At 46.2% G+C, this 21,816-nt stretch overlaps 2 protein-coding genes across 3 annotated transcripts in view; one reads left to right on the plus strand and one right to left on the minus strand.

The window, feature by feature from the left end:
• Positions 1-21,816, minus strand: part of FANCM (FA complementation group M) — a 62,459-nt gene that overhangs the window by 34,951 nt on the left and 5,692 nt on the right. For both annotated transcript variants that reach the window (XM_065838726.2, XM_071809841.1), the window contains exons 5-8: positions 4,426-4,557; positions 3,590-3,722; positions 2,017-2,139; positions 1,440-1,541 (exon numbers count right to left, since the gene is read on the minus strand). In XM_065838726.2, coding sequence (XP_065694798.1) covers positions 1,440-1,541; positions 2,017-2,139; positions 3,590-3,722; positions 4,426-4,557 — 490 coding nt within the window. The remainder of the gene's footprint in view (positions 1-1,439; positions 1,542-2,016; positions 2,140-3,589; positions 3,723-4,425; positions 4,558-21,816) is intronic.
• LOC136102006 (heme-binding protein 2-like) lies at positions 10,937-21,797 on the plus strand. The gene is made up of 5 exons (XM_065838728.2): positions 10,937-11,242; positions 15,129-15,220; positions 16,443-16,584; positions 17,808-17,991; positions 18,422-21,797. Exons 1-5 carry the CDS (start codon positions 11,017-11,019, stop codon positions 18,591-18,593), a joined length of 816 nt encoding a protein of 271 aa, XP_065694800.1. The 5' UTR covers positions 10,937-11,016; the 3' UTR covers positions 18,594-21,797.

Genomic DNA, 21,816 nt, shown 5'->3' on the forward strand with positions numbered 1-21,816 from the left:
GACACGGGTGTGTCAGAGTCCAAAACAGAATTTAGGGTGTTCCTACTTGTGTACGTGTGAATTTAGAGTTTACTTCCCAGAAACAGGGAGCAAGGGTAGAAATACAGGTTTGGGGTTATTGCTCAAATGGACATTGTGACACAGTGAATAATGAGGCAAATAAATGAAATCACAGTGTCTCACTCTTTCTGTCACCTGCCCAGTGCATTTGGGTTGGAGATGCACGAGCTGAGGAGACACAAGCTGGACCTCACTACATTCCTGAAGCTACCAGAGAGCCTCCAACTTTGTGACCAGACCATAATTACGTATTTATAATAGTAAAGACTCACGGTTCATACCTGCTCAGTTCTGAGACTCACGCGCACAGACACAAAAACACGGAGCCAAACACTTGTACATTAGTTACCCGTCATTGATATCAAGAGACATGTCTGACCAACATTGCAAGGAAAAACATATCTGATGGGATTCATGTGACAGCAAAATCCATGCTATCAAAAGATAAGAGTATTAAACACAAAACTTAGAGAAACTCCAGCACAGAATACAGAATTTGAAAAGAAAAGGCAATAGGATAGAATGGTGGTGTTGTAGGAAAGAAGACCCAGGCACAGAGAGAGGAGGGAGGAGGATGATGGAAGGGGAAGAAGAAAGAAAAGAAGTAATTTGATTAAATACATTTGGACATGTTACAAATGAACAGAATCTGAAATGAGGAAACAAAGTTGCCTACTAGAAAGCAGCAGCCCTTTAAAGTGCACTCTGACAAACCAGCTCCTGAGACAGAAATAAAACAAAAAGCAACCAAAACAGAAGGGCAGATCAGAAACTATCAGAGCTCACAGAGCACCACGATCCAAATACACACAGACAAAAAAACAGAAGTTGCAAAAAAATACCGTTACTGATGTCACCCTTCCAAAAGCAACAACTGGATCGAGAAGCTGAAACTTCCTAAAAGCAGCAGTATCTGACTGACTCGGAATATTCTGCTTCGTAATCTCAGGCTACTGTCTGACATGATTTTGTTTTCCCTTTCGGTCAGGATGAAGAAGAATGAGAGAAAGACGACGGTAATTAAGGTTTGTCATGCTTAGCAAGAGGCTGGATATCAGAACTGTGATCCTGACGTTCCACAACCCTGTTGCATCCAACTTTGCAGGAGGGAACGGCAGCACTGCGCCAAGAGAGGGATTCCAGAGCACATCTGCCACCGGGAGCATCACCAGCAATGAGTGCACCAGCGTTTTTAACTGTTCTTAAAGAAATGTTATGGCGTAGTTCTTCTGAAGAGGACTTCTCCACACAGAGATACACAAACACGGAAAACAAAAAAGCACTTGAACGGCTTAGGAACTACATCAGTAGGATATTGCTTGTTCGGATCCACAGGTTCAGCTGTTCGGATACTGTTCCTTTGAGTTGTTGGTACCTACCAGAACATCCCTTTTTCCAGGATGTGAAGTGCTTTACTACAATTTCCTCCAATTTCCTTAGTTTTGGATGACCGTAGATAAATTCCTTTTTATTTTCAGACACTGAAAAGGAAATAAATCAAAGATATAAGGAAACCTGCAAGTAGTATGAAGGGTTAGTAAACTGCATTTCCTCCCATTATAATTCTCTGAGTCGGACACACAAATCCCTGACACTGGTTCTAATTGCATTCGCCTCAACAAATCAGTCAGCTACTTATGGAAGCTCATTTGTTAAACCCAGCGTTTGAGAAAGGGTTGTTACTTTTGTTACAGTCACACTGTAAAAGACATCTAGTCAAACAGTAATAATTTAACATTTCATTTTAAATGGAATTAAAAACTTCACCCATAGAAAACTTGTTTGGAGGTACCTAAAACCACGGAGAGAAAGGAGACAGATAAGGACCTAGGGAAACAATCTGAGTCAATGATACCAGTCAAGAGCATCACAACAAGCAGCTTCCTGCATCTACAAACTATGCAGAGGTATTTAAACAGAAAGGAAATATTCAGTCCCTGGAAGGGAAATACTGACCTGTTTTGTAAACGTTCCCATTTGCTAAAGCCTGAGATGCATCAGCAAACATGGCTGTGAGCTGCTGATACAGCTTCACGAAGTCCTCGTTCCGACCAAGCTCGTTCTTCGCGCGGGTCAGCCCTTGGTAAAAAGTAGAAATAGCTTAGTATTTACCTTCTGGAGTGAATCCCATTTCTGCTACCCCAAAGACAAGCTTCCTCAGAAGCAGCAGGCTCCCTTCAAGAGCAAAAAGACACATGTTGGCTTTAGAAACTGTGACAAGCACTGTTTGGCATCAACATCTCTGCTCATGGCAGGGGTGGGACTGGATGGGCTGGGAAGGTCCCTCCAACCCAGCCCCTGCTGTGATTGTAGGAAACGCTGCCAGTCACTCAAAGAGAAGGGAACCCAGACTAAAAGATAAAATTAAGAAGTTTCTTGAATTATTTTATATCAATGTGGAAAAGAATTTTGTTCTGCTCAAACCAGAAACCAGTCTTAGCAGAACAGCAGCAAGAAGACTTATTTATAATACTAGAACTATTTTCCATCAGTCATCTCTCAATAGCAGACAGGGATTTAAGGGATCTGAGCAGCTCTGAAATACACGGAATGTCCTCCTGTGCCAGGTCGAACAGCAGCACTATACCATCAGAAATGGCGTGAAAGTCATGAATTGTAAAAATGTCAAAAGCGTGAGATTAATGAGAAATTGTTAGCACATGCCTTCTATAAAATACATCCTATAGCTATTCGATAATGTGAAGCAAGCACTGTACGCTTTTGGCTCACACCTAGGAAAGGCAGTGCCATATTAATGAAGAAGTGCTGCGGGCAAAGTAGCTTTTGTAAGTCAGCACACAGTTACACAGCAGAGGGCAAACCCAACTGCAGCAAGAGCCCCAAGCTACACCGTGGGCTACACTGTGGGCAACGGGGCAGCCAGAACCTTCCCGCCCGCTCTTGCGCTGACACTGCCAGGTGGAAATCCCCCCCCAGAGACGGCAGTGCCAAACCGGGCCTGCCGGACAGCACCGGCAGCCCCACAGCCCTCACAAGGACTGCGGAGAGCTGCCAAAGGCTCACAGCAGCCACCGACAGAATTAGGAACATAAACTGAGGCCAGAAGAGAAAACAACTTTCTACCTCGCCTGGTAAGCGTGGCAGATGTTGCACAGCTGGGAGAGAAATTCTAATGTGATGGGGACACATCTGCAACCTGGCTAAACCACTTAATAGTCACACGCATGTGAGTTTTGCTATAGGGGAAGAATGCTTTACAAGACCAAGCGGTTTCTCACTTTAAACTGATGATGGCTATTCTCTGTCTCTCCAAAGATGTTACTCCCACTGGCTCTGGGTGCTGTTTGTGCTTTGGGTTTTTTGCGAGCTGCTGCCATATAAACACATTGGCTTTCCCAAATACACTCTGTCTTTAACCTGTTTCCAGGAGCGATGAAGTGGGACAAAATACCAACTTTATTTGAACCCATCCATTCTATAAGCTGTCTTGTGCAGATCTAGCCATAGAGATGAGGTGAACTGGACGAGGAGAGGAGACAGAAGAAGGATGTTTCTGAAGACATTTCACCTTTTGATCCATCCATAATTCCGCAAAGGTAGATATATAATGACCGTAAGCCCATTTGCAGCAGCAGCTCATAACCATGATATAAACTGATACAAAGCGCAAAGTCTCCTTCAATGATGCCTTGATGCATTCCCTGTGAAAACAGAGCAGGTCCATCATTACAATTAGGAAGTCAACAAGCAGCAGGAATTACAGCGCAATCCTGACGACAAAGTAAGACTGACGTGTGAGAAACAGAGCCAAAGCGCCAACTGATGCACAGTGAGTCATCTGTCAAAACCTCACGATCAATGAAGCTGACCTGTTTCCCTCCTCCAAATACCTGCATTCGTCTCCCAGATCAGCTCGTCACTCCCCGATGCAGCCACACTCCAATCCTGACAGCGTTTGGCTACCCAGGCTACAAAATGTCCATCAGGACAGCCGTCTTGCCTGCTGGGAAGTTTATTGCCCAATGCTCTTTGTAAGGTACCCAGGCTTTCTTTTTTAAGGTAATTGTCTTTTTTCAGTTTGCAAAATTTGGCCTCTCCATGACAATTTATAGAAAATAGAGGCAGTAATGCAGTTCTGAGGGGAAAGGGTGAACTCGGCACTCAGTAATTACAGCCTAAGTTCTCAAGGCAATTTCAGTTTGGAAATGGAGTTCTTCATCTTATCCTTAACTTTCCCACATTAGCATCGAGAAATGTGGCACGAGTAAGCCTGGTTTGTTCTGGGGCTGGAAACAGAATGCTAAAAAGGAAAGTAACTAAAAATGCAGCAGGAAACTTTGTACACTATGGAGTATTACTATCTATTCGCTACTTTAACAATGTGGAACAAATGAAGACATTTACCATATTTTGTGAAGAAGGGTTTTTCCTATATTGATCTCTTGCTAGAATTATCTGGTACTTTGTAAGGCTGGGAATATCCCGTCTTGCTAAAACTCCTATTTTAATCAGGCGTCCAGCAAACGTTTCTAGCACCTGCAAACAAAGCACAGGAGTATATAAGAGACGTGGAAGTGTATGTTTTTACAGATCTTACACGACAGAACACACGTAGCTCATCTATTTTATTTGAAACACTGGATTTTTCAAACCAAGCTGTATTGATTTGTGCATTTGCTGTACCGGATGCCCACCTGCTGCTCTGCCTCACCATGAGGTTCTCTGTTATCAGCATGTTTCTAGGCAAACTTATTTTCTCCTAAGATCAGTAGAACTATCACAACTTAGTTCCATAAGGATTTGTGCCCTCCATCCTATAGATGAACACCCTCCTGCCCCCAGGATAACTCAATATCCACCAGATAACTGAGAAGTGCAAGCACCCCGTGCAGAGTGCTGGCAGAGTGGACAGGCACCGAGCTGGTGCTGCGGCTCCCTCTGACTGATAACCTGGATTCAGCGGTGGTTGGGGCTCAGGAAGACTCGTGTTCACCTTGGAGCAGTCTCGGTTAAGGCAGGCGGACGAGGGGCCAACAGGTTGGAAGGTTTGGAGTGCCCCGCTTCTTTCAGTAGCCGTGCCAACAGGCAACTTGTTTTGATCCATCACATGTACCTGCTTTCCACATGGGTGGAACAAGGGAACTGACCTGCACTAATTCATCCTAATCCTGTTTTTCCTCCTTGTTTCTCAGCCTTAGGTGGTCAGGAGTTTTTTCATAGACTTAGTTGTGCATGAGTGCTAACTCTGTAATAATTGGAGTAATCAGATTTGTCCTACCAAAATTACTTACGAGTTGCTGGCCCACTTGGCTGGTGGCACAAAACATCTCAGTGCGCAACGAGGGGCTTCTCCGATGGCAGGCTGGGCTGGGCTGGGCTGGGCTGGGCTGGCAGCAGCCGGCTCCGAGAGCCACGGACACACAGCACTTCCCAGCTTTGCTGGGCATCTGAACACCCATAGCATAACAAAGGCCTAACCCCTTTATTGCTTTTCTTTTAGCCCACTGAAAACTGAGTCCAACTGAATCAATAAAACCAGGTCTAACTTTCAGGCCTCAAACAATGCTGATCTAATTAGGTCTTCAGCTTGCAAAGATAAAATGCCCTAACAGGGAAAGAAAGTTGACTGTAAAGTGCGATGCATGTTACACACTAAGTAACAATACTACACTTAGTGTGTGCTGGGTTTTTAGAATCTGTTAGGCTGCAAGAGTATTATTAAAACCACACTCTACTTATACCACATCAATGCAGAGGCAGGTTAGTTTAACTCCTCTCTGCCTGGATTCTTTTACAGTTGGGTATCCCCCGTGTGCAGTGCCTTGTGGCACTAAGTGGCAAATTCTAAGAAAAGGGTGGGAATAATTGTCCCCGTCAGATCCAGCAGCGTTAACTCCCCAAAGACTCAAAAGCACAGGGAGAACTTGGGAAGGGTGAAAGGAAACTGGGGGGTTCCAGGCTGCCCCAGGTCCATCCCACAGCGCGCTGGAGCCAGCGCAAAAGCACATCCAGCACATCCAGGCTCAATTCTGAATGCCCTGCTGCATCCCACCCTCCCACCAAACCCTGACCAGCTGGACAGGAGGACACTGGGAATGCTGAAGATGCAGCTCAAACCGTGTCTCAAGGAGTGGAAATGGAGCCAGCCTCTGAACACAAATGTGCTTCTCTAGAAAAGAACGTTTTCATTAAAAAGCGATGCCCACAGAAGCACAGTATTTCAGCACTGCTTTCTATTTCCTAGACTTGTTGCACAGCTGCTTTTAAAAAGAAATTTCAGTTACGTGTACTCTTATGTTTCATCCCTTGACCTAGTTTATAAGATGTAAGAAAATGACACTGTCACTGTGTGCCCAATGTACACCCCGTCTGATTTAATCATCTGCAAAACAAAGCGAGGAAGACTCTTAGGAGAGACAGCAGGATCCAGTCACCTGGAGCTTCCAAACTAACAAGGAACAGTAAACATAACCTACTTAGGAGAGATAGAGAAACCAGCCCTACTCCCAGCAATTACATTTATCTCGTCCGTACCTCTATTTTTAATTAAAAAGATAATATTTCTGGAAAGTCGCCTCCATCTTTCCAAAACATTTAAGTGTTATGTTACCCATTTAAAAACAGAACTGTAGAATCAATTCAAATTAATTGCTTACTATGACTTATGGGTTTTTTCTAGCTCAGTAAATGGAGTTCAAAAAGCTGACAGATTTATGACCAGTATAGAGAGGACAACCCACACGGCACTGAACTTGCCGAGCACACGCAGGGCTCTGCTGAACGGGGGATCCTGGGCAGCAAACGACGCTGTCTGTTTGGAGCTTGTCCCCGAGCTTGGCTCAGGACGTGTGTCAGGAGCTCCCACGTTAGCTGGGGACGGCGTGTGCTACAAGCAGAGCTGGCACGGCCAAGAGCGCTGGCTGTTCCAGCTGTTCGCACCAAAAACTGCTATTAATCTGTTTTCTCTTGGCACAGTAACAAAGGCTGTAAACAAACGCCAACGCCTAATTATTTTACTGCAGATTTGCAAGTACTCTTTACGAAGAAAAACAAGAAATCTCCCACGCATAAACACTGTAACTGCATTGCATTTCTTTCAGAGCGGAGAAGATGGGTTTGGGAGAAAGCACATAAGTCCCACTGACACCCCAGCCTGCTCAACCAGGACCAGCAAACCGGAGTGGGGACCAAACCCAGGGGTTCGATGCGGTCACACAGCACACACCAGCACTGCTCTCCGCTCCAGATCGCCAAGTGTTCAACAAAGGGGGAAAAGCAAGAGAAGAAAGAGAAAGAGGAGAGCTCCTGCAGGCTCTGAGCCCACCACCCACCGCTGGAAAGGCAGCTCCAGAGGTGGACTTATCACAACCCTTCACAACTGAACTGTGATCACAGTGTCCAGGGGACAGCAAACAGATTCTGCAGGAAGCACGAGAGCACCCAGGGCCTTGCGCAGCTCCGGGTAAAGGTTCAGTGCAGATCTAGAGCGTTCATTGCTTGGGTTTAGGACACACTAGAAAGGTTTGGGCTTCACGAAGTGTGCTGCCTCGGCAAGTGTGAGTGCAATGACCAAGTGCTCCTGGAAGCCACATCCGCGTTCGGTGTCTGCCCGCGGGGAGCCCAGGCTGAGGCAGCCCTGAGCCTCCATCCGGGTCCCGGTGACAGCGGCACCGGAGCCAGGGCCGCTCACAAACACCTGCGCTGACGGGAGAGAAACTTCCCAGGCTCACACAACACCTGAGAGCAAAAAGAGTTTATTGGAACATCTGATGAAGCCTCTCAAACCATAGTATAGCACCTCAAAGACACAAAAGAGGACAATTAGTAGAAAAAAGCATGGGGTTATGACAGGGAAGGCACTGGGAACGGCATCTGGAGCCACAATCGGTGCTCAGTTCTGGCTATTCTCCCTGTAAAACTTCCAAGTCATGGCAAACAAACTCTACACAAGAGGCAGAAAAGTGCTATGTTGTGTAAGCTTTCTACTGACATTTTCTTACCGTTCCAATAATGAAACTAAAGCAACAGGGACCCAGCGGGGGACAGTGTTTTTAGGTTGATCTTATAATTGTCCAAAGCCAATACTGCTCAACCCAGTAACGATCTCGGCACCTCTCAAAGTCCTGTTGTCAAGTCTACATTAACTCATTCAGACACTTGACAGTCTCCCCAGGGATCTCTTACATATTGAAGTTGCTACTCGTAAGAAAGATACAAGAGTTTGTCCTTTTATAATATCTTGGTTTTCTCCTGTTACAGCATTTTTCATTTCTTAGAAGTTACAAAAAAAAAAAAAAAAGCCTACAGTTTTTACTTTGCCATTAATTTCACCGAGAAGTGATAAGAAACAAGTGGCTTTTCCATATCAGTCTGCCATTCGGTGAGAGTAAACGGCACCCCTTTGCCACGGGGCAGAAAGCAGCACCTACTGAGGGCATTTCATGTCCTCCATTTGCAAGGCTGAATATTTGTTTGTCTTTTATATTCCAAGATACAACTTGTCAGGAAACACCCGGAATACAGCGCTACCAAACCCATTGATCTCAAGAGTGGCTATTGATTAGCCAGCACCCGTACACCAAGTTAATGAGCTGGGGGAAAACCCCACATACAACAAAATCCAGCTTTGTTCAGCTCTATCGACAACCAGTGCCTGTTACCTCGGCTGGCAGCAGCACCCAGACCTGGCGCATCCTCACAGCTCCCCAGATGTAGCGCTTCGGGTGTCATTACTGAGCAGACCACAATAAACCACACACAGGGATTTGTGCAGGTGGATCTTTAAAGCAGGACCTTAAACTCCTACCTGTCTCTTTCTCGCAGGTAATGGTCAATACCCACCGGCATTTCTCACAAATAGAGAAATTTAGCTGTGATTTTAGACAATGTCTCTAGTTTTTTATTTGTTGTGTAGTTTTGGTTTGTGTTTTGTTTGGTTTTGTTGTTGTTTTGGTTGGTTTTTTCCCCATCCCCAGCAACGATGCCTATCAATCCTCTAAATAGAAATCATTGCACCTAAGCAACTACTCATTATCATTAGTAATGGCTGAACAAAAGAGTTGTGACTGTTTTCTGTGAGAAACTGTCAGAATTATTTACGCAGGATAGGCGGAGGAAGAGCTTCTGCCCATTGCCTCAAAGTCACCTCCAGAACAAGGGTTTCCTGCAAGAGCCAGGATGCCCTCGCTGGGTAGCAATAATCCAGCTGCCAAAATTACATTGAAAATTCCTTACCCTCAAAACCAAACTCAGCATTTGCACTGCACTAAGTGTAATTAGACACTAGTTGTGATGTGGAGCAATTCACGTTGTGCTTTACTTCAAGGTACCTACTCACAGTAATGTAGTTGCCGCAAAAAGCAAGTTCTAACAAGTAAAAATCAGGTAACTGCCAGAAAATACCGTCCACCTCAGCATGTTTGCAATGCAGCTTGTGAGTCTGTGCTCAAGGCAGCAAGAAATCAAACCATCAGACAACCAAACACTTCAGCAAACATCATCTGCAGCACCTGTCGAGGATTTGCCTTGTGGGTGAGCTGGAGATGGAGCAGAGCCCGTGGTGCTGACGCTGCCCACGGCTGAGGCCAAACGTCCCCACGCTGGAACCGCCTGCTCCACTGACTGCAGCCGCTGCCTTCCACCCCTCTGCAAAACCCTGCATGCTACGATCCCGGGAAAGAACAGATCTCTCAGGACTCTCCCGCTGGCCCCTGCTCCTCCCTTTGCAGCTCGGCACCAAACAGCAGTGCTTGGCTGGTCAGCTGGGGCTGGCAGAAGGGGCGATAGGAGCAGCAGGGCTTCAGTCTGGAGCGTCACTGCATCGCCAGGACCTGCGCACCTCTGGCTTCTAAGGCAATTAATACTTCATTGTCACACAAGAGCAGCCCCTGGGACTGGGAAACCAAAGCTGAGCATGATCAGAAACCTAAAAATAGGCAAAACGGGGGGTGGGAGATGAAGCATCACATCACACCCATCACAGCCAACAGTTATATCCCCAGCCTTTGGTCTCCAGCACGTGTCTCAACAGTGCACGGCACAGGACTATTTTCCTATTACTCCAAAATTCTGAAAGTCCACAGGTTCCCCTTTCCTGCCTGTGCAAAAAAAAAACACCGAACAAACCACTTAGTTCACGTCAAATTTAAAGCTGGAACGAAAGACGACTACAAAAAGAACCACATGCTCCACACAGACCACCAATTCAGATTCTGCTTTAATTGTCATGGCCATCCCTGACCTCTTCCTCAGGAAAGCTTGCCTGGGCAACGGCAAATTAGGCAGCTGCCAACTACCTACACTGGACTTTTCAATGACAAAGTGACCCAGAGCTTTTGCACTCCTCACCTGAGCCAGTTCGGAGTGACTCCTGAATAAAAGAAAGATCTGTCTGTCAACCATGGTTTGAAAATGTAAAAGAAGTTACAATAAAGAAGGACTAACAGGACATGGGGAAAAAAATGTAGAGAACAGGCAGGAAAGAGAATGTGAGTTAATAGAGAAAAAAAAACATACGAAACATAAATTCCTTTAAGATCTATACTGTTTGGATCCTACAGCCCCGGGTGAAGCTACAGAGCATCCCAATTGCTAGCGGAGTGAGCAGGGTGCCTTGCCGGGTCTGCCGCGGACGGCGCAGGAGGAGTGGGGGTCAGGGAGCACGGAGCGGGGTTTGGGAGGGAGCGGGGCGCAGGGCGGGGAGCGGGGGTCAGGGAGCGCGGAGCGGGGTTTGGGAGGGAGCGGGGCGCAGGTGGGAGCGGTTGGAGCGGTGGGAGCGCGCAGCGGGGCGCACGGGAAAGCGCGGAGCGGGCCCGTCTCTCCTCCCTCCCGGCCCTGCCCCGGCGCGGGCAGGCAGAGGCGGGGGCCGCCCCCGCGTGTGCCAGCGCTCGCCCCCCCGCCCTCAATCCCTGGGCCGGGCAAGCCCTTGATAAAGCGGCGCGGCGGCGGCAGCGCTTCCAGCCCGCTCCCCGGCTCGGCTCGGCTCAGCTCGGCGCGATGGAGACGGGCGGCTGCCGCATGAGCGGCGCGGAGACGGGCGGCTCGGCCATGATCACACTGGAGGACCTGGACGGGATGCCGGAGGAGAGCCCGGACTCCGCGTACCACAGCAACGGCAGCAGCCTGGAGGAGGAGGCCGAGCGCATGGAGGACGAGGAGCAGGAGCGGCTGCTGAGCTACTGGCAGAGCGTGGGCAGGGGGCACCAGGTGGACGTGCCCCGGGGTAAGAGCCGGCGGGACCGCGGGCGGCAGCGCTCGGCCCGGGCTAAGCCGCTTTCGCCCACAGCAGCTCGCTGGGCTTGGGGGATTAGGGAGGCGGTATTTCCGAGCTTACCGGCCGGTCCCGTAACCTTCCCGGTTATTCCTGCCCTTCGGCGGCAGGGGGTCCCTCTCGGCAGCCCCGTGCGCGGTACCGCTGCTGGTGACGGGCTCCCCGCGGGGACCGGAGCGGTGCCACGGCGACGGGCTGGCATCTGCAAACCGCTCCCCTCGGGAGAGCCCGCCCGGGGGCTCACCAGCTGGCCCTTCGGGACAGGGGGGACGGGCCGGGAGGAGCCCGGTGCCCCCGCACCCCAGGCCGGCTGTCCCCGTGGGGGCACAGCAAGGGGTATCGCAGTGAACACTTGTGGCACACACTCCGAGCTAAAGCTTCACACAGGGCGATTCACAAGGTTTTTCCAACTTAGGGAAGCAGCTGTAGTAGTAGCGGATTGACCTGTTTACACTAGAAAGGACTGATTCGAGTTTTCCGTCTTAATATTAAATTTCACTACCTGTGAAAGCATTTGTCTTAAGAATCTCCCCTTGCTGTAGCTATTCAACAGGTTAGTTCTTTAGAGAAAGACGGGTGAAGGATGGCACGGGGTAAACAAGTGAAAGATGGAATTTGACAGCATGCCTCCCGGGCTTATAGCATGAAGAAATTGTTTACTTTCCCTTTTGAGAAAGACTCAAGAATTTGAAACACTGTAACAAGTCAGGCAACTCATAACAAGCAGCAGAGAGTAACATAGACAGCTGATTCAGAAACTTTAGCCCATCTGCAGATATTGTGAGTATCGCCACTGTTCACATAAATCCCCTTTAAGAGGATGGCCGGCAGCAAAGCCTTAAACACCACAGCACTGGACACTACCAAAACAAAACTGGCATTGCAAAACGTTCCAGCGCAGCAAAGGGCACAAGCTCCTTTTCCAGTCACACCTAGGAGTCTCATCTTATCTTCCCAAGAGCCTCAACAGTAGCTTTGTGCAGCAGAAAACAAGATCCCTTCCCATGAAATTACCTGGTACTCCGATACGCGGGAATTTCAATGCCCTCTTTCGCCAAGATTTATTAGGCAGGATATTAAGCCTAGGAAATATGTCCAAAGTAGTATTTTGCCACAGTTTAGTTACTGTATTACAAAAGGTTTACTTTGCAATGCTAAGCAAATGTTACAAAAATCTAAATAAGAGAGTTTTCTCCAGGTGCTGTCCAGGGCTGTCTCACAGACCACATCTCAGCCAGAGCAGCCTAAGAGTTGGCCAGATTGGTTCACATTCAAAGACCAACTCAACCGTTAATATCTGTGGCTACTATCCAGTCAGCCTAAGTGCTCTGGAGCCTCGGGGAGCATGGGGAGGAATGGCAGGGACTCTGGGAGGAGGAGCCCGCCCGGCCACGGGGGGCAGGTCACCCTCTGGACTGCTGTGCGCCGGCCAGCAGCTGCTCTCAGACATCACCTCATCAGAACATACCGGAGCTTCACTTGGCTGACTCCTGACTGCCAGCCTGGTGTCTGTGCACGCCAATTTACCACTGTTAACGAGATCTTAATCCTATGGACCAGCTGGTCTATGCCAAACATTGCGACAAAAAGAGAAAAGAAAATTAAAAGTGCAGGAAGGTATAATCTAACTTTCTTGGCTTGAGAACTCCATTTTATCTACTCCCAGTAGACACAGAAAATATGCTACAGCAGCTACTTTTAAATTCCTCAAATCTAATTCCAATATAAGAGCATCCTCTAGCAAGCGCGCTCCCGAGGTGCTGCTCTCCCAGGGCGCGTTGCATGCAGGCGCTGGTTCCCAGCACCGGTGCTCTGGAGTCACCATGTGCGCTATGGCAGGGCAGAGCTCACAGGTCCATCCCACCCCACTGGCACTCCCAGCAGGTCTCAGGCACAAATTGAGACACACAGCAATTTAAATACTGCTCAACCTCGCTGCTATGCACAAGTCTTGTCAAATGTGCCTTATCTAAATGTCTTTGAAAAGATTTGCCTCTTTCACAATACCTACCTATAGCAGCAACTGTAATAACGATGCTGAACTGTCACCAAGCCAAGCCTTACCCAGCCACGCTGCTGCAACCCATCTCGCCTTGTTTTGTCACACCGGTGTTCAGGTGTGCAAGCCTGGACTGACAGACAATGCATGAAGCAACTCCCTTGCTTTTGGGCAGTATAATCTAAGTATTGGCCATGTTAAGATATTTATAACATATATTATACTGTCATGCCTGGCAGACATGGATTCATGAACTGAAGAATAAGACTCCTGAAACAACTTAATTAGTTGTAACTTCTTCCCCATGCATTAATAAGGATGGAAAGAAAGGAAGGAATAAAAAAACAGAGTTAACAATTCTAGAGTCCTAAAGTGTTTCCTAATTCTTGAGTACTCTATGGAAAAATTCCCTGCTGAGGTCTGATCTGCTTTTATTTTTCTGCAGCCTCCACAGACATACATTTTATGTCGGTTATTGCTTACATTTTTAATCCTTCCCAATTATGTGTTTTTTGGGTTTTTTTGTTTGTTGTTTTTTTTTTTTAATGTTTAAAACTAACTAAACTGTAGCCTTCTCCCCTTCATTAAAAGGATCATACTGTTCCAAATAGTCTTAGAGCTAAACCCCCTGCACTGGATGCCCGGAGATGTAGGTTTGTAGCTCAGCTACAGATTTACCAAGTGACCCAGGCCAAGCTAATTCTCCCGCACCTCAGGCCTCCTGCCTTTGCCACTCAAGGTACTGAGGCACTGAAAACACCCAAGGGAAGGGCTGATGGTCCAGGTGAAGCTTCGGTCCTTTTCTGGCACGTCTGACTGACACCACGAGGCAGCATAGCAGAAATTCACGTCCAGGCTTTCAAACGCCATACAGAAAAACTAAGTTTCTAATCCTGTCAAAGTACACAAACGCCTACATTTCTTCGGCTTTGCAAGGCAAGGGCCTAGCTTTCCACTCTGTTCCCATTCCTAAGGCTAACATCACAGCCAGAGTTTCCAAGCCTGTTTGTTAGGCATCAACTTTATTTATGAACTGCAGCTATAAGTGATGTCAATGCGACCATAGCTGCAAATACACCTAATCCAGCCATATTTAAGTTACAATCTTGTGGGAGAACAGAGGTACTAGAATATGCTAGTATTAGGTATGCAACTAAAATATATTTGCTCTTTCTATCCATTTGAGCTCGACTGGGAAGTCTGACAATTAATTAAAGGGCAAACCGCACAGTGCCCCGTTCACCAAATACAGCTGTTATGTTCATGTCATCTTTACCAATGTTTCGTGGGGACTACAGCCATTCGAGAACATCGCACCGCCCTTATCTGTTTCTGGCAGGTGCGATGGAACCTGACAAACACCAAAACTTGCTTTGCGCTACTCACACCACTATTTAAGTTACATTTCAGTTCTGCTGCAGAGTTACTATTCACTCTAAATCAACAGCCTTCTGCCCCTTCCAAACTGAAATAAAAGCTTTCCTCTAATGTACCTGGTATCTAACCAGACAGTGCATGTATAAAACTACCATGTGGCAGAAAGCAATTCTGTTAACGCAAATCTGTTCTAATTTCTTTGTTAAACAAACATCTTTCTAAGGTACAGTTCTTCAGTGAAGTACACACAAAGCAATTAAGGTACAGTTCTTCAGTGAAGTACACACGAAGCAATTTTAAGTTTCCTTATCTCCTATTTCTTTGACTTAAGAGGACACTTTCCTCCTGCCTACCCTTGTCACCAACACCAGGCCCCTGAGGTTCAGCTGAGGGACAGCAGAACGAGCCCCATTTCATTGTGGTTCCTCCAGCTCCGAGCATCACTGTGTTCTCTGCTTGCAGACATGGCCGAGCCCATCCAGCAGCTGACCAGGAACAACAGCCCCCAGGAGAGACAGAGCATCCCCTTCACCCTCATCCAGCGCAAGGAGAAGGTACCGCTCCCCCGGTGCAAACGTGCTGCTTTACACAACCATTTTAACCGTTTCACCATTCAGCATCGGGAGTGCAGAACATTGTAATTGGATAGCTGCATTTCACTTTTAACATCTCACTGGTTTTGCATGCGTGAGTTTTTCTTTTTGTAAAGTAGAAACTACCAGGAAAGTCAGAAGACGACCAGGAATTACAGTCTTTGACATTTTAGAATTAATTTAACAAAACCCCTCATGGTTTGGCATTTGAAATAAAATGCCTATTTTCTTCATTTAAATCAATGCATTTGCTTCTTTACACAAGCATGTCAATAAAACCTTAGCAGAGAATACTTGGAAGAGATTAATAACTGAATTTAAAAGCAAAGCTGGACCTTTGTATCAGGAGTCATTACCAACCAAAGCGGCATTTTGCAAACCTGTCCTATCAAACCCAACTTATCCTGCAGTGAAAAACTGAAACTGACGTCCAGCAGATCGTTAACAGGTCAGGAAACATGCAGACAGGTGTCTGAGCTTAAATACGTGACAAATCAAGAAATATTTACTAACCATGTATGAAGAATTCTTGTCGCATTCCTTTTAAGTAGATCTATACCATTCAGATTTATAAACATCACCATTTGGTTGAGTATACTTCATCTGAGCAGTCTGGGACTCCTGACTCTTTGTGTTGTAACTAAATGTTTCAAAGCAATTTCTCAGTGCTACTGTAATTACTGCAGATTAAAAAAGAAGGTTATTCAGTGTAATTTGCAACTAAGTGTGTAATACTGCAGTTCCTTAAAGGAAAAATATCTGAAAGCCATTTGAAACAAATTTTGGTCCAAAATAAGCAGCATGGCCCTTCTTGAGTTATATGAGGAAGGATTAAAATCCACATGTTCCTTTCAAGATTATGTCAGTGGCAGCTGAAAACCAGGCAACCGGTCCTGTACTCAGGTGAGATGCACACGCTGCGTTGCTCTGGGTGCCGATTTATTATGCGCCAGCTTGGAGCTGGAAATGAAGCGTGTGTGCACTCACAATTCAACAGAACGTGCTTCAGCTACAGCTGACACCGGGACTTGAAATCCACTCTTCATGCTCGCTGCTCTCTGCTCACACACCTACAGCAGCTGATTTCTCTATGCTACGAGTAAAGCACTGAAATATTGTTTGACTTATATCTGTTTGGGTGATTAATTTAAACTAGAAAACTATTATCTTCCTGTGTTTGCAGCTTGGAGATCTCCTTTATGAAAAACGTCAGTATGGAAAAGCCAAATGGGCTTGTATAAAAATGAAAGAAAAACAGTATGAGCAGAGCATATGCCTTGGATTCATGAAGCTTATGAGGTACATTTGTGAGCAGAATTCCTCAGGTAATTGGTACCGCAATTCTACGTTCAAGTCAAACCACTGTACTTACGCACTCGCTGCTGCTAATTGGGATACAGTTTTATTAGCTTTTATTAGCGTTTCCCAAGCACTGCGGGGAGCTGGCTCTGCCCATTTCGCAGGCTCTCCGCTATGAAACAGGCTTCTGCTGCACAACTGTAGTGACAGGGCTGAAATCACCTGTTCTAAGATCCTATTCAGAGTGTAACACCAAAAGAGACCATAATGTTTTGCCTCCTTCATTTTAGTTCATGATACTCAACTTGAGCATGTCTGAATGGACACCAGAAATGTGCGCCTGAAGCATACTTTCCAGAAAGATAAGCCAGGTTTAACCCAAATGCTTTAAAATAATGGCAAGTCCACCATGTCTTTGATAGCTTGTGCCTGCACGAAACGTGCACCTAAGTTCCCAACCCAATTTCATCTGGTTTCAACCTCCAGCCATCAGTTCTCTTTCTTTTTCCACTCTCCAGTTGACTAAAAAGTGCCCAGCGTTTTGTTCTGTAATAGCACATGTAACCAAGTCAACCCTTATCTCTCAAGAAACTAAAAACATTGATCATTAAATCTTTTCCCTAATCGAGTATTTTCCCCACTTTCCCCATTCCTTTAATACTGTAACATGGTTTAACAATAACTTTGGCTCCAGAACAGCACAGTCGTGGTTTCCAAGTGTGCACAGGAGCGAAGTTCCCGTTCCTTGTCACCACCGCGACCCACACAGCAGAACAGCCACCCCTTTCCTATAGCATTGCAAAGTACCCCAGCGTGCTTGGTGACAGCGAATCCCAAACCAACTCCCAACGCAGCTCCCTTCTCTTGCCTGCATTCTCTGGTCCCAAATATTTAAAACATGACACTAGGTCAGTTTACAGGACAAACACAGAAAGAAGTTAAGCCAAACTCCTTGTCCTACGGGAAGACAGGAGAGCTCACCAAATACTGCATTTTAGACATGCACACACATTTGCACATGTAGGTTTCTGAGATACACACACACACACACTACAAGGCATAAGATGATGCTGCTTCCACCTGGAATGCACAATCCCATTTTCTAGAACTTCCTACTGAATTCCTTCCAGTAATAAAACTCCTCATGCTCTGTGGCACTCACGTTACATTATTCAGCCTTAATTCAGACGTCAAGCACGCTGTGTAGACCTGCTCTTGTATGTTCTGAGAGCGGTGCCTGTCTCCTCAGGACTGTACCTGGGGATAACCGTGCCCATCGTGACCATAGTCCACACGAACGAGTCGCAGTCGGAGATGACGCGGTCGGTGACAGTGGCGTACTACCTGCCCCCGGTGCTGCAGGATGAGCCGCCGCATCCCTTCGACTCCGACATCATCATTGAAGAATGGCCTTCTACCATCGTGTACAGCAGGTGAGAAGCGCTCTCATTTTGTTCTAGTAAAAACATGCTGTTTTCTATTTGGGCATGTTACCTCTTTTAAATCAAGTTCTAAAAGCTAACAAACAGTAAGACTGGATTTTGGTAATTGTTAAAAGCCATGTGCTTTATGAGGCTGCGACATTCAGGAAATAATGGTTGTCAGCCTCCTGGGGAAAGCAATGCATGTGAGATCCAAAGATGTGAGATCCAACAGCATCTCAAAACACAGACCGTTCTGTGTAGCTGGGACCAAAGCACCTGGCATTTCACTACAAATGCTAAAAAGAACCTGCTATCCATTTGAGATCACAGTCAGGTATCAGCTGTGAAACATGACTAAGTAGTTCAGAAGGAGGCGTTTCTAGGCTCTGGAAAAACTGTGGATTTTAAAAAGAACTTGATATGAAGTTGGTTGTTACAGGAGCTTCAGAGGAATCACCAATGAAGACTCTATAATGAGAGAAATAAACCTGTTGGCAGAAATTCTGGATAGCCCCGAGTTATGTTTGCAGGATACGTTCATCATCGCAGGCTACACCAACCCGGCCGCTGCCAACCGCCACAACGAGATCTGGTTCCTGCAGAGGCCGTAGCCCCCGCTCCCATCTGCTGGCAGAACCTTACGCGTGGATCATGTGAGACCAGATGTCAGACCCTCCGGGATTTTAGAAATGGGGCTTTTAGCCCGTCGAGCAAGGCAATCACTCCACCTTAACAATCAAACCGAGGTAATACCTGAAAAATACACGCTTTCCTATGTCAACTTTTACAGTTTTTACACAACTTTTATGGAGATTTTTAGCACTTTGAAGGTTAGTTCACCTTGTCTTTCTTTCCAAGATAAGGGAGACAGACGTGTCTCCTGTAGCCGGCCCGTGGCTCCGGACAGTCCTGGGCAGGTCCCTGCTCTGCACCCAGGGCTGCAGCGGCCACACAAACACCCTCCTGGGGTTTGCAGTGGGACACACATTAACCTCACCTCACACATGCAGAAAAATAACGTTCTGAAGAGAACTACCAGATTTAGACCCCAGGATTAAACCAAGGAGTAAGACTAGGCCAGTGCTGACTGCTGTTAATGTCACCGTTTGCAGCACAGAGATTCAGTGCATACCTCAAAAAGCGTTCAACCAAAGTACTATTAACTGTGAGGAGAGACCAAGAAGGCAGAACAGTCCTAGTGCTCATTAACGTTCTGGCAGCCAACGTTCCAGGTTACCTCAGTCCCACACTCACGGTAATCCCATGGCGCTGTCTGGCATTCCCAAAGAGAAAGCAGTTGTTCTTGACACTTGTTTCTGAACACTTTCATCTTCTAACCATGCTGAATGTTAAAACACTGAAGCAAGTAATTTTTTCAGTACTTTTTTATGCTCTTCTAGCAGCGCCACATTATTAATGTCATATTAATGTTTGAGCACCTCTGGAGCTGAGGAGCCCGTAACCCTCTGACCACCCTCACTGTGAGAATTCTTAGTATCTAGTTTCCGTGTTGCAGTTTGTTTCTGTTACCCGTAGGGATATGGTATTTCTGGAAGCAGACGCCTGCCGGTGCAGCACGCTGCGCTCCAAAGACAAGCTCACGCAGTTCTACAGGCAGCGGAAAGCCTGCAAGCGGCACTCACTAACAAGCACCTACTGCACTTTAGAATTGGGGTAGCAAACAGTTTTGCTCTCAAAAATCCCTTCTTAATGTCTCCCCAGACAGATATGATGGTAGAGTTTAACCTGAATAGAAGTAGATGTCTTTTTATGTAGAATTTCATTGAGTGTATCACCAGCACTATGTATTGATTACAGGGTTTAGGCTTTAAATAGCTTTTGTGTTACTCAGTTACAACATACAAAACGGCAACTAGAGTCAGTGTCTGCCAGCTTGGAGTTAATTGGCAAATAAAGTGGATTTATGTGGTACTTGTGATGAATACACACAGGTGTCACAAACTTCAGGCCTCCTGGTTCCACAAGGCTCTGCCCTCCGCAAAACTGACCTGATGCTTAACCTGGAAGCTCTCGCTGAGCAGCAGGACCAGAGCGCAGCGGTGCCCCACTGCACGGCTCCAGGTCAGCCAGGGGCTCTCTGGGGCTGCTGCGGACACGGCAAGGAGAGGAAAATAAACCTCCTCCTTTGAACACAAACCAATCGTCTTTGTGGGAAAAAACAAAGCAAGCCACTTCTCACTTAGTCCTGGCTGTTCAGATACCCCGCACTAGGCCAGCACAGACATTCATATTGCCACAAATTAATTGGATTTTAAACTGATGGAGGAGGGGTAGAATCTCTAAAAATACTGTGCATTTGGGGGCTCTCTTATTGCAGCCAGAACACCACCAAATCTGGTACAAATGCTTGTGCCAGCTGTGGCCACACTTAGGACCACGTTGTCTGATGTGCCAAGTTAAATGCACGTCACAGTTTTGCTTATTTAATAGAACAAGACAATGGAGATACTGGTCATGTCTTTTATGCCTCTCAATTTGTTCAAAACAGAGTCTCAGAGAGCAAAAGAAAGGCTTCCTTTTCAATAAGTAGAATTGTTTCCTGTTTGATTCCTATTTACATTCCTCTGTATTTATTTGTAATGTTTCCTCACAGGGCTGGAAATGCCAGCCAGACTTAATGGGAAACCAACAAATCAATGGAAAACAATCACAGGCGTTTTAAACTGAGCTGAGCAGAAGGCCCGGGGAGGCATTCAATAACAGCTTAGCTTGTGGTTTGCCCTCACCACCCCCCAAGATTTTCATAAGAGCAAATTAAAACAATTTTCACCTTTCTTTGACAGGATTTTATGACAAATTAAAGAAGCCTCTGCAATTTGATTGCTTTTGCCAGTTATAGAAATTGTTTTAATGCTTTGGCACAACAAAGGTCAAATAGCTGTTTGAAGCAGTTAAATCCTCTCACCAGAAAATACTCATTTGCACATACTTTATATTTTCAACACATTTGCTCTGTCTTATGTCTCTTTCCATAGGCAATCTTCACCTAAACACTCCTGTGACTCAGCTACTAGTGGTGTGTGATAGATGCACTGTTACTGCAATATAGAAATAAGGTGTTTATCTGAGCGTGCTGGTGTCCTCACTGCAGCGATGTGGTCAGTGTTGTTACATGTAAACTGTGAATTCCAACATAGTATTTATTTTGAGTTCTCTTAGATGGCTTCTGCTGCCGGCAAAGAACCAATTAATCTCGTTTGAAGATACACTTTATGGCAACAGACCGTTGTACCAGGTTCTGCAAACGGCCCCGCAAGCAGGGGCACAAAGAATTGTGGTTTCACTGACACACAGTGAAGTTTCCTTCCTAGTCACACAGCAAATGCCAAGGAAACGTCACTATCACTCACATACTTCACGGAGGAAGTTTGAAAGCACTATGTCAAGCTTCATTATGTAACTCCTGTTAGAATATTCTATTATCCACCTGTGGCTCTGCTTTGTAAGCCATTAATTAATGGATTTCCTTTCTCAATTTGAAGTTATTTGATTTACACTAGTTAAAGGAAATAACAAAACAGAATTGACCCATAGTTTTGGAAGATTCAATGATGAAGCCTTAAGAGATGAATGTTGTCCTGCATACTGTGTATTTTTCAAACAAGCATTAGTGCCTAAAGGTTATTCCAGCTCTTGTGATACTCAGGGCCTTGCTTACTGTATGTACACCAATCTAAACACCATTTCCCAGCATTGGCACGCTGCGCTGTTCTACACTGTCCCTCGTTTTCACTGAAATGTTGTCGTGTTTACTGTTTGTCAACATTAAAGATGATGATTTTACTGTGCAGATACACCTGGCTCTCGTTTCTC

Source organism: Patagioenas fasciata, chromosome 5 (assembly GCF_037038585.1).
Source record: "Patagioenas fasciata isolate bPatFas1 chromosome 5, bPatFas1.hap1, whole genome shotgun sequence".
NCBI lineage: Eukaryota > Metazoa > Chordata > Aves > Columbiformes > Columbidae > Patagioenas > Patagioenas fasciata.

Excerpts from the sequence above, each read along its gene's own strand:
- LOC136102006 (XM_065838728.2), top strand. The coding sequence starts at position 11,017 with ATGGAGACGGGCGGCTGCCGCATGAGCGGCGCGGAGACGGGCGGCTCG. Across the intron at positions 15,221-16,442 it reads TCATCCAGCGCAAGGAGAAG|CTTGGAGATCTCCTTTATGA; the intron begins GTACCGCTCCCC and ends CTGTGTTTGCAG. Across the intron at positions 16,585-17,807 it reads TTGTGAGCAGAATTCCTCAG|GACTGTACCTGGGGATAACC; the intron begins GTAATTGGTACC and ends CTGTCTCCTCAG.